General features: G+C 36.7%; 2 protein-coding genes across 3 annotated transcripts in view; one reads left to right on the top strand and one right to left on the bottom strand.

The window, feature by feature from the left end:
• Positions 1–7,904, top strand: part of LOC119574479 (WD repeat-containing protein 6-like) — a 9,162-nt gene extending 1,258 nt beyond the window's left edge. The window contains exons 2-12 of one of the 2 annotated variants that reach the window (XM_037921723.1): positions 167–365; positions 567–1,083; positions 1,335–2,226; positions 2,518–2,658; positions 3,648–3,796; positions 4,024–4,254; positions 4,509–4,697; positions 5,676–6,292; positions 6,814–6,970; positions 7,118–7,418; positions 7,530–7,904. In XM_037921723.1, the coding sequence (XP_037777651.1) occupies positions 167–365; positions 567–1,083; positions 1,335–2,226; positions 2,518–2,658; positions 3,648–3,796; positions 4,024–4,254; positions 4,509–4,697; positions 5,676–6,292; positions 6,814–6,970; positions 7,118–7,418; positions 7,530–7,852 (3,716 nt within the window). In that variant the 3' untranslated portion in view covers positions 7,853–7,904. Of the gene's footprint in view, positions 1–166; positions 366–566; positions 1,084–1,334; positions 2,227–2,514; positions 2,659–3,647; positions 3,797–4,023; positions 4,255–4,508; positions 4,698–5,675; positions 6,293–6,813; positions 6,971–7,117; positions 7,419–7,529 lie in introns of both variants that reach the window. The other variant, XM_037921722.1, reaches the window with a different exon arrangement.
• A 409-nt stretch (positions 7,905–8,313) lies between these two features.
• Positions 8,314–12,500, bottom strand: part of LOC119574480 (DNA polymerase epsilon subunit 4-like) — a 4,761-nt gene continuing 574 nt past the window's right edge. Inside the window, exon 2 of the mRNA XM_037921724.1 lies at positions 8,314–8,892. Coding sequence (XP_037777652.1) covers positions 8,752–8,892 — 141 coding nt within the window. The 3' untranslated portion in view covers positions 8,314–8,751. The remainder of the gene's footprint in view (positions 8,893–12,500) is intronic.

Here is a 12,500-nt window from a genome sequence, read left to right as displayed (position 1 = left end):
CTTTATAAAGAAATGCTGGAACAATTAGGGCAGATAAGGTCAGTGTATGACCAGGTTTTGTGAAAACATCTCACGCAACACAGTCACTGCAATGTAGTTTCCATGTATGTGCATGCATACAGGTACGTAATTTGTGTACACAAACTAATTTTGTTTTCAATTTCAGGTGAGGGGCAATACCTACATATTCACAATTTGAACAGTGGCAACAGACTTGCAACTCACAAAGTCTTTGAAGCTGCTGTTGTCCATGGCATTAAGATAAGACCAGTGAAAAACGAAGAGAGCAGGAACTGGGTAGTGGGTGTCTGGGGACAGAAGAGCCTAGTGGTACTGCTGTATAAATGTCTTCCAGGGAATAAAATGTAAGAAATTGCTCATGTACTTTTATCAAATACAGCATTTAAGAAAATATTCTTCTACAGTGTTCTTGTACTAGAATTGAATTATTATATTGTAAACCTTTTTATAGTTGCCTATGGATATGACAGGATTCTATAACATTTTGATACTTAACTTTTATCTGCTTAGTTATTATATATTATAGGTTGTTTCTTCCTATACAGAAATTCACTAATTGAAGAAAGGCGATTTGAAGACTGGATTATTGATGCAGTCTTAGAAGATAATTTGTCACACATTGTACTTGCAACTGCACACAACTCACTAATCAGATACAAACTGCAGTATTCTAAAGATCTTGAAGAGCAGACTTATCAAGATACCTTCTTGGAAAGTGAGGGAAATTGCCTAGTACATAAAGGAAAAAAGGATTGTGTTAAGAATAAGAGTCATTTGGACTGTAATGCTATTAAAACAGACACAAATAGCTTTCCAGCAAAGGCTGAACTTTTAACCTGGAAGAACACAAGATGGAAGCCAGACAGCTGTGTGTTGGTAAAGGTAGACTGCACAGAAAAGTGTATTTTATACTGTGGCCACATAGTGCTAATGGCTGGAAACTGGGAGAGTGCTGTACTCTTGGCAGGTACAGTGTTCAGTCAAGTCCTGATATGGGGTCCATGGTGCTGCCCAGATTCAGGGGGAAGAGTTGCACCTATTCACTGTCTGTCAGGCCATGAGGTTAGTATTTTGTGCTGTCCTCTGTGGTTTATTTATTCTGCTTTTATGGTAACCTATACCATTTTTCATTTGTAACAACTTATAACAATTTTAATAATAAAAAAAGCTGTAGAATTGCTTTTGAATGTTTCCTTATGGTGAGTCAGTGTTATGAAGTATTTATTTTCTATATATTTCTATATTATTTTTCATTTCAAACTTGAATTGTGATAAAACAATGTATTAATGTATGTCTTTATTGAATTCCACAGGGTGTCTTGTTCTCGATCAACTTTTCTGCTGCTCAGGGCCTCCTCACCACAACCTCAGATGACAGAACCCTCAGAATGTGGAGCATAATACCAAAGTCCCCTTTAAATGATGCAAAATCCCCCCCTTCCCTTCAGCTCTATAACAGAGAGCAAGTACAACAGTACTGGTTAGATGCAGAGATCACAGAGAAGCACATTTGCTATGGTCATGGGGCAAGAGTGTGGCAGTCTCTCATCTTGTCCTCCTGTGTGGTGAGTGTTGGAGAGGATTCAAAGGTGTGTGTATGGGACCAGGAAGGGAAGCTTGTTACCTGGTGGAAGGCTCATGATGGCTCGTGTGTCTGGAATGTCGCTGCAGCAGAAGATGAAAGTCAGTTGGTTACTGGAGGAGGAGATGGCAGTGTCAAGACATGGAGTTTAAATATAACAGATTCCCCAAAATCAGAACCTCTCCTGAATGGTCCATGGTGTCTTACAGAGAAAGAAACCCCATTAATTGAAAATGAACATAGTAAAGTGACAGATGCTTCCCCTCAGTTGCCAGCATCAGAAAACAGTGAAGGGCACAAGTCAGAAGTGTTAAAGAATTATGAATTTTTTGAAGTTGTAAATTTTGAAGGGACTGAGACAACTGAGCTGTGTACTAAAAATAATCCAAATCAACTTCCAAAGGCAACTGACTTTCCACGATGTGTTGCACTGGTTGGAGTTAACCAGTTTCTTTTAGCAATGGATAGTGGGCGCTTATTCCAGTGGCATTCTGAAAATGCTATTTGGACACTGGTTTGGGATGATCCAAGAATGCAAAAATATGTCATAATGGAAACAAGTTTGGACCAGAAAAAAATTGCAGTGGGAATGCTGTGTGGTGTTGTCCTCATCTTCAGAATAAGTAAGACGAAAAGTTATGATTTTTTTTTGCTTACTTCTGTTCTTTATGCAATAAAAAGACATTTGTAAAATGTTAGAAAGCCATGATGATATAAAATATCAGATAAGAAAACCCCTTAATTTCACAATCTAATTATAAATCTTATTGACTTCAATGTTAAAAATTAATACAAGCTATATGATTGGGGAGAACTTATCTTATTATTATTATTATTATTATTATTATAAAAAAAAAGTCATATTGATTTGTGAAAAAGGAGATTTAAGGAAGTTATTATTACATAACCAGCAGGTAATGGTGCCTGGGAAAAACACTTCGAAGCCACACTCTGCCAAGGGAAAATATTTAGCCTCCTGTGGCTGGGTTCCGATCGCATCCTTGCTTGTGGGCCTGATGGTGACATCGTGACCTGGAACCTCCTGGAAGTCCAAGGTATGGATAATAGGTTCTTATAGGGTTTGAGTAAGGTTTATAATGTTCTGTGTAATTGGATCTTAGAGGTTCATAGCCTTTCCTTAGATCATGCTCTGTGTCAACATGTGTGTGATAGAGAGACTATTAGGCTGATGTAAATTGATATCCTGTTCCAGCAGCATTGGTAATGTCTTATGAGAGCAGAGCAGAGCAAAGAGCAATAGAGGAATATATCAAATAACTAAGGAGTAGCAAGAGTTGAAATTGTTACTATACTTTCATTAACCACATTTCAAAATAGGATATTTCAACCCTACAGGGATGACATGTACAAACATGCCATGTCTACAGTACACATAGATGATTCCACAGATGCTTAGACATTAAAGAGTCAATTACTAGTCCTGGCTGATCTCACCTGTTTTCCCTTTTCCTTGATTTTTAGAAAACTTTGAATTTATTTTTTTGATTGCTCTTAGTATTATTGTTAATAACATTAGAATAATTAGCATGTAAGTGAAAACAATAACATGAACAACAGAAACGACATCAACAGTATGTAAAAACAACAACAACAACAAAATCAAAAGTACAAGGAAGGGGATTGTCACATGAGGTTAGTTAGGCCAACAGACCCTTTGGTGACAGAGTGCTTTGGAGCCATCTATGTATAAAAAAAATACACAAGACAATACTACAGTGGACAATACATGTACCTAGTTGCAGAGCTTATCCCCATATGCCCATTGCCAGGATATTTAATTAATTTGCCTTTACATTTTCTAATGAAAGGGAGGATCATAATAGTATGTACTTTTTTTTTTCTTTTTTCGTTTATTTTTAAGATGTGATTTATTTTCAAGATTTTTTTGTTGGGCTTTCATCCCATTTGGAGAAGGTGCTGGGGATTGGCAATGGTTCCAATACCCCCAGCCTTAAGTCTGCATACCCCAAGGAGTTAAATACCCCTGGTATAGATATTCTAAGTAAGAACTTCTGTTTTAAAGGTTCAGTGGTGAAGGAAAGGAATCACATCCTGCCTCCTTGTAAGCAACGCTGGGTATCAGCTGCCTGCATTGTACCATCAACAGCCCCAGGGGGTTATGATCTTGTCTGCGGGGACAGAGCTGGCAGTCTACACCTGTATCACAAGGAGGTACAAAAAATACATATGATGTTAATGAATAAATGGATCTGTAATAAATACAGGAAAAAAAAGGGGTAAGAAAAGAAAATGGAAGTGAGAAAACACATACTTGTTTAATATTTCAGTGCTACGTAACTTTTAATAATACCAGAATTATTTTTGTTAAGTTTAGTGTTCCACATTACTCCTTGTCACCTTAAACAATTTTTAGCATTAAAGCTACTCATCTTCTCTAGCACTCAGAGCCAAGGCAGAGCATCCGCGGCATCCATGGTAAGAATGGAGTAACAAGCCTTGTCGTCCATGAGGGGTTCGTCTACAGCTCAGGACGAGATGGATGTGTTCGTCAATTGAAGCTCTTCGATGATAGCATACAAGTGCTCACAGTCACGAGGGTCAGCAATGTGACTTGGGTAGCTCGGGTCATGTTTCTTCAAGGGAGACCTCTGGCCCTCTGTTTCCATGATGTGAGTGCAGCTTTGTGGAACAACAATGGATGGACTCTGTCTATATATCTATATAATGAGATGGAGTATTAAGAGTCTCATTCCATGCTATGTAGAACTCATTATTTTAACCTTTTGAAGGTCAGACATTCAGAGAAAGTAAAAAAAATATCAGTATAAAAAAAACAAACAAACAAACAAAATTAAGCTCCACCACACCAGCATTCCAAATGTGACGATCATCCCTATACATCCTTCCCATGTCATGTAAACAGGTAAACCTGAAATTCTGGAACCTTGCTGAAGATCGAGCAGTGGTGGAGGTTGAGTGTGGAGGCGGCCACCGCTCCTGGGCTCTCCATGCATCAATATCGGATGACAAACTGGTCTTCTTCTTCCTTAAAGATGGGGTACCTTTCATCTTTCGCACAACATTGGCTGACAAGCTTATGCCATTGATAAAGGTTGGTTGCATCTTTTTAGAGATAGGTTTACTGTCCCTTGTTTTTGTTTGTCTCAAATTTTGGAATATAGTTTGCGTTGGAAATTTGGTTCAGATCATTTCTTTCTTTCCTTCATCTGTGTATATTTTAAGAATATATGTTACTATTTTACAACAAAACTTAACTCCTTGGATCTGGGTGCTTTGCTCCCTGCACATGGTCCAAAATTCATGCATTAGGCTTACTAAGCAGCCAATCTGACAGGTGTGGCTTGTAGGCCGGGCGCACACAATGCTCATGTGCAGTATAAAGACTTCTTGCCTCCCCTTTGCAATCTTATTCTCTCTTTTTCTGCAATGCAGCCTGTGCTGCCAGTCATGGGGGTTAGGAATAGGATCCTGAGTATGGAAATAGTGTCTAACCTAGAGCCAGTGCTCTTCCAGTTGTGGCTAATGGATGGTACATTCCACACTTGTTTATTGATGGAAAAAATGCAAGAGCCATTTCCTAAATGCCCACTAATCACCCTCCAAGAGCTTTATGCATTTCTGTCACGTCATTCCTTGTTATCCCAGCCTGCAGCCAAAATTTTCATGATCAGCCGAGTACTAACAACCGTTAGGCATGTTCACATCACCCTCCCCTCAAATCAAATTTTTTTCATTGACATGGTGGTCATGTCATCTGGATCATAAGGGTTCAGTTTTAAAAAATTAATGATGGCAAAGTATATTATTAGAATTAATAAAATAAAATAGAACTGTCATACAGTAATGGAAAGCATTTAGTGTAACATGTTAAAGCATATTTTTTAATGTGCCTCCTCAAGTTGGAAGCCATCAAGACTCACTTTTTTTAGTGGAAAAGACATTTGTAACATCTTGTATTTAGAACATGTAAATAAGTAGCTGACAAAATAAAGAATTTTCTATACACTAGATAAGATTGAAAATCATTCACTAGATTTTTACGAGTCATTCCTTATCTCTCATCTTCCAGAACCCAGTAAACACTCGTGAAACAATGTGCCTACAAACTCTTTTTCATGTGGAAGGTAAGACCTTCTTTGCAATGGGAGGTGAAGACACAACTTTACGTATCCATTCTGTCCATAGTCCCGAGAGCCACAGGTCACTTTGTGTTGTGCGCAGTCACATTTCCAATATCAGGTCTCTGTGTCGCATAGAATGGGAAGGAGCAATCAACCCAGCAGGTTCGGATAAAAGTGTTTGGCTCGTGTCTGGGGGTGGAAGGGCACAAATGAAGCTGTGGGAAGTCACCCTTAACTACAATTCACAGAGGAACTTACTAAGTGCAGGTAGTGGGCTTCAGGGAAAAGTCCCAGTTGCAGGGAGTGAAGAAGAAAACTCATATCAGCAAGAACAACAGGCACAAAAGGAAAACACATTTATAATGTGTGACTCAAGCAGAGAAAAGATTCTGAGTGTCGGCTGCAGGGAGGTTACATCCCACATGATTCGCACAGGAAGTAATAAGACTTGGAAGAGCCAAGAACTGACCTTTGACCCTGAAACACGTTACATGGATGCCACAGCTTTCTGGATCACTGATCAGCTAGCGGTGATTGTCTTAGCCTCATCTGATGGTATTTTGAGGTAGGATGTTTGTATTTGAAAACAGGCCAGTACCCAGTATATATATGATGCATTATTGTTGTAAAATGCCCCTTTTCTCTCTCTCTCTCTCTTTTTTTTTTTTTTTTTTTTTTTTTTTTTATAGTAACAGAAATGTTTATGAAATGTAGATTATAAATTTGATTAGGTTAGGTTTTATATATATATATATATATATATATATATATATATATATATATATATATATATATATAAATTTTTTGTTTTGTTTTGTGAGATGCAGAAAACAAAGCTGCCTTGATATATAATGGCCTTTATATAGGAAAAGTGCATTCTTTAATTGAATCTTAGGATATGTGGATCGTATATAAAGTCTAGGATTTGTTTCAATAAGACTAAAACAGGAAAAAAGGCAACTTATTGCTTGTGTTTGTTAATTTTCATGTAACTTCTTCATGTGATTTTGTTTGCATGTAAACCTTATTTGATAAAATACCAAGAATTCAGCTTCCATTCATACACTTAACCTTTTCATTTAACAGGGTCTTCGTGTTTAGTCAGTGTACTGAGAAAGTGGCACTGGTATGTTCCCGAGCATGTGACCACTGTCTTCTGAAGGTGGTCAGAGTGCCAATCCAGACACGACACATCCTTGCCTCTGCTGGCACTGATGGAAGGGTTGTCTTCTGGGATATGAAGGTAGTTATGTATGGGAATCAGGGTTACTGTATGACTTAAGTCAGGAAATTTCTGTAAAGTCCTTTAAAAACATGATTTAGTGAATCATTTTCATATTAATATCAAGTATAATATCTCTGATTATCCAGCTTACTTTTTTTTTTTCAGTCCATTGTAAATTGGCTATGCACACCTGATGTTGCAGTCAACAATCCACCCCCTTCGCTGGAGTTGGATCAGCTAGCCTTCATCCAAAGTCATCAATCTGGTGTCAACAGTTTGTCAGTCAACTACCATAGCAAACCCACAGATGTAGAGAGTTATAAGAATAGCTTAACACTGGCAACTGGAGGGGATGATAATAAGCTGTCTATTTGGGATATGATAATATATACTTCAGAGGATGGCTTTACAAAAATTGCTGTCCAGTTTCTCTGCACTGCAATTGGACATGCTTCACAAATTACTGGTAAGTAATTCATTTATTTCCAAAGCATTGATGGTTTGAAGATATCCTTGTACCCTTACTTAACCTACTTATTTATTAACCAATTATGACTTGTTTTATTTTTTTTCAAAGGCCTGGAATGGATATCACAGAACCTGCTAGTCAGCACATCAGTTGACCAGAGAGTTGTTGTGTGGGAGCTCTGCCACACAAATTCGACTACACACCAGAGTGAGACAGGCACAGACAACCCAGGAAGTGCACCACAGACATATCTGAGAGCCACATGTTCAGCATTTACTGGTGTACCTGATGTAAAAGGTTTGACTGTGATTCCTATAAATAAGAACAGTTCCAACACAAATAATTCTGAAACTGATTTACTACAGAGACTTTTTGTGTATGGTGTTGGATTACAAGTTTATGATTTAGATACTTCTGTAGGAGAATTATGATATTTTTTTAAAATATTTATACTTGACAAATAAGGTTTGTGAACTGGAACTATCCAAGATTTTTTTTTATCAAGTGACAAAGCAATAAAGGAATAATATATTTTTGTCTCTTAAGGTTTCCCCAAGACAATATTTACTTATGAAAAACATTTACAATCTGACATATGCAAAGTGATATGCATTTCAGAAAGAAAGAAAGAAAAAAAAGGAAATTTGTGCATTTGTATCTGTAAAATGACAAATTAGAGAAACATTTTTTTATCATAAATTATTAGTTTTCATGTGTCTTTATCAGTGTTTACTAGACTATTCTTTCAGTTCAAGGTTCTTAGACCAAAATCAAATTACACTACTTTGAATGTGTACAAACTTTATATTTACTGATAATCATATTGTCTGGTCTAATTTTCCAGTCTGAGCTTGTGAATGTATAGTTATCAAGGTATAAGAGAGAATGGAAGACTTTTTGTTAGTATATGTATATATACATGTGCACATTTTATTTAAAAAATAAAATTACAAAAAATCACAGATCAACACGAGGCACTGGGATTAATCATTAATTATATTTTCCTGAATGTCTTTACAAAGCACTTTTGAAACCACTACCAAACTTTTTTTTGTCTACTCTTCACATCTGTTGTGTAGTTGTCCCAGTAGTTTAAATGAGTCTGAAAGCTCAAATAATGGATAGTTTAATATCTGCGTAAGAAAAACAGATTTATGAATGAAAAAAAAAAGTATGAATGAGATAGAATATCTTCACTGTGAAGATATTAATTTTCATTCCTATCATTTCTACATTCAAAGTTTTATCAAGTATGAATGCTTGAGTAAGGAATAACTTCTATAACAAGACTAACAGAGGAGCAAAGATTCCTCTGCCTGGCTGTCCAGCATCAGTCCATTGCACCGTCCAAAAAGGCTAGCGCTTCTATGGCATCAATGCAGTGGTCGACATCTCGTCTCGACACTGTCTTTTTCTTTGACTGGCTTGTGTAGTGGTAAGCCTCCAGAGCCAAGGATTCCACAAACAGTTCCTGGAGTGAGAGAGAAGGTGACAAATAAATTATCATATAAGCAAGATAATTGTAACTGAATTAAAAAGAGTAACATAACAATATATACTAATGGCAGTTATAGCAATAAATCACAATAATAATAATTTGGTGAGATAGGAAGAAGAAAAAACTACACTATTTAACTTATAACAATACTCTTTACCCTTGTCAAAAAATTGTGACATTATATAGTGTCAATGTCCTAGTCTAAAACTATGTGTGTATGCGTGTGTGTGTGCGTGTGCGTGTGTGTTTTGTTTATGTAATTTGATGAACATTACATTAAATTATATTTGTTGTGTCTCTGCTTAATCCTATAGCAAAGCTTCATATTTGGCATTTAGACTAATTGATAATAGAGAAAAGTGATTTTACCAAAAGCAAATTATTAAAAGGCAAAAAAACTTTATGAGCTCTATGGGCTGAGGCATCTCCATGTAATTTTTCTTGTTTGATACTAAAAACTAAAAACTTCTCTGTGCATCATTCACAGATACCATAATATGAAATTAAGGGGAGCAAAGAACAAATTCTTATAATCTTAACCCATTGCCGACGGGTGGCATGTACACACATGCCATGGCATGGCGGGACCATCTGCCGGGGGCACATACGCACATGCCATAGAGTATGTATGGACATGCCATGATTTTTTTTTTTTTTTTTTTGTTACAATCACGGCAAAAGATTATTTTTTTGCCAGTGAAAGTGGGATTAAGTCGTTTTTAACACTTTCTCATTTTTACCATGCAACAAACAAAAAAAAAAAATGCAACAAACCGACGATTTCAACTCCATGATGCCGCACACTGCTTATTTTATTTGGACTATAGACCGAATAATGATCAACTATGGAGTCTATATAACAACAAAAATACCCTTCAGTCTCGATTTATCAGGAAATTTGGCAAGTAGAGACTAAAAAATAATGAAAACTGAAAATACAACATATCTTCGTAGTATTACGAAGAAACGGCATGGGATGCTGGTATTTGGCATGTGTGGTCGCGCATACTAGGGCGACGATATAAGCCCCCGGCAGCGAGGCCCCGGCCTCTATGAATGCTACCCGTCAGTTATGGGTTAACCTTTGACCTAATGATAAAAACTCATTCCCCTTGCAATTCTCATGCTTTTTTTCACTTCGGTTTCCTTTTCTCCATACCATTATCATGAGTCACTGGCTGGCTCTAATCTTCCCCCATACCTGCTCATGTAAACAGTTGAATAATCACTTATTAATAGAAGCTAGATGCTTAATTTTCTGTTAGTTCAGCTACTGTATTTGGTATATTAACTGCATTTAATTCTATTCTGATGATAATATGGTCGAATGCAATGCATGGTACCAATTGGTTAACACTGCTGAATGTAAAAAAATATAGAAATAAATAAATAAAATAAAATAAGATAATTAAAAATAAAGACACAAATATATACTGAAGTGTCTCTCTGGAGCATGAGCTGCCTATCAGTAGTATTTCTCAAACACATTTCTCGTTGTATACCCCTCAATCCCTTGTTTCTTGTTGTCATGAGGTCCAGGAGACAGTGACTGAGGCCCACTGTAAGGGATCACCCCTGCCTTGGGCCTCAGCCCTCACCTCAACTAATTTTGCATGCTCTTTTCTTCTACTCCTTTCCTTTTCCTCTCTTCTTTATCCCTTGTCCTAATTGTTAAATCAATTTTACCCTTTTCACCACAGTACTTCGTCATAGTGCTGTGTGACCTTTGATATCTGGCACATTTGTTTGTTTTGATCATTGACCATTCTGGAAATCCACAAACATCATCTTGTGAACCAAAATACTTCTTACCCAGGGACTTCTCTCCCAAGCTATATTTTGAATAAGCTGCTAATGACCTTAGATGCTGATGCGGCGGAAAATTTTCAATAAATCATTCTGGTTGTATAAATCCTGATGAGGAAATACTGAAAATATGTTTCTGACATGAGGTTTGCCAAGCTTAATAAATAAATAAATAAATAAATAAATAAATAAATAAATTGCAAGGATTGGGAAACACTATTTTGGGGAATCATCCCAATAAAACTGCATAAACAGAGTGCATCCTAAGATGATGGTTGTAAAAATGATAATTATGTTGAATAGGTCTGAATCATAGATTCTATCAAATTTGGAAATGAAGGATTCCTTACAATGTCCAATGAACATTTACTGTGATATTAGTCAGCAAGAGGCATCAATAGCAATGGTTATAAACCCAACAATTGGAGAGGAAATGAGGTACCCTAGGAAAATGGTGGATTATATTAATACATACCCGGAATGCAAAATCACATCAGACTAGCAAGTTAGAAGCCATACAAGTATGAGTCATGCACCTTGTTTGCAATATGGATACATTAAGCTTGAGCAAAGTGAATATGATATTCTTGTAGAGGGCAAAAAGTTGCAGTTGATGGTACAAGAAATAATCTGCAGACATGAATGGTAAGACCACATATAAAGGAAAAAGAAAGTGGAAAGCACCGCTCACAGCCGAAGTCCATTCTTGCCATATATGCTGAGGTGAAGATATTTGTTGTCAGAAGGAGCTGAAGGACACACACAGTCAGGGCAACTTAGATTGTTGAATAAATATTGTGACATGGAGTCAGGGACTCAGTCTCTAGCGAGATGATAAACACGGAATGATGTCACATTGCATAATGTGTGGTGGAGACTGCTGTAAGTTGTCCAAGCTAAACTGTTATTTACTTGGCCCATTGTGGAAAAAGAGGCCCTAAAAAGTAATATTAAACCTATTTAATTAAAAAAAATTGTTTATGCCACAGCCAAGAGCATAGAGAATAAATGTATGTTCTCATGCTTTCTAATTCTTCCCTTGGGTGACTAACTGCACACACGTCAGTCACCCAGCATATGGCTCTGTATGGTGCTGGAAAATCCCATCATGAATGGGTGGATATGCAGACATATTTTATAAATTTTGGTATAGAACATAATCTTACGCTTATCAAATGATTATCAAGATCCAAGGATCTATGTTTCAAGAATTTCATTGATTCTATGCTTCAAAATGTATAAGTGGTCAACTTTCATTCCACATATTTTGGTATGGCACATTTCAATGTAAATTAGGTACAGTTTCAGTTTCCCACATCCATATGGGAAAAGGTAAAATTTGTCTGGATAGAACGACAAAAAATAAGATACTTTACATCTATGTTATTTCCTTCTCAAGTTGATAGGAAAGGTGTGCTACACAATGTACTTTGGTATACATCTACAGGAAAATGTAATGCCACTATCATAGAGAAAGGGAAAAAACTATGCTTACTCAACAATAAATTTTAAAACAATATGCACATATAAAGAATGTCATCATAAATGAAAAAATAAGTTGTGACAAATGCCTCGCAGAGAACAAGTCCACAGCAATCTAGTGGGGGTCCTGGGGTACAGCCTATGACGGAAATACGGCGATTGGGTTTGAGTCTGGAGCAAAGCCCCGTGTTACGAAGATTTTTGGTTCATACTGCAATGTTTATGTATAACCAGGAGTAACACGGACTTGGTCAACAATACCAATACTTGCAATTATATAATTTGCAGTGGAA

The sequence above is a fragment of the Penaeus monodon genome, chromosome 6 (assembly GCF_015228065.2).
Source record: "Penaeus monodon isolate SGIC_2016 chromosome 6, NSTDA_Pmon_1, whole genome shotgun sequence".
NCBI classification, from domain to species: Eukaryota; Metazoa; Arthropoda; class Malacostraca; order Decapoda; family Penaeidae; genus Penaeus; species Penaeus monodon.
This window is presented reverse-complemented; position numbering and strand designations above follow the sequence as displayed.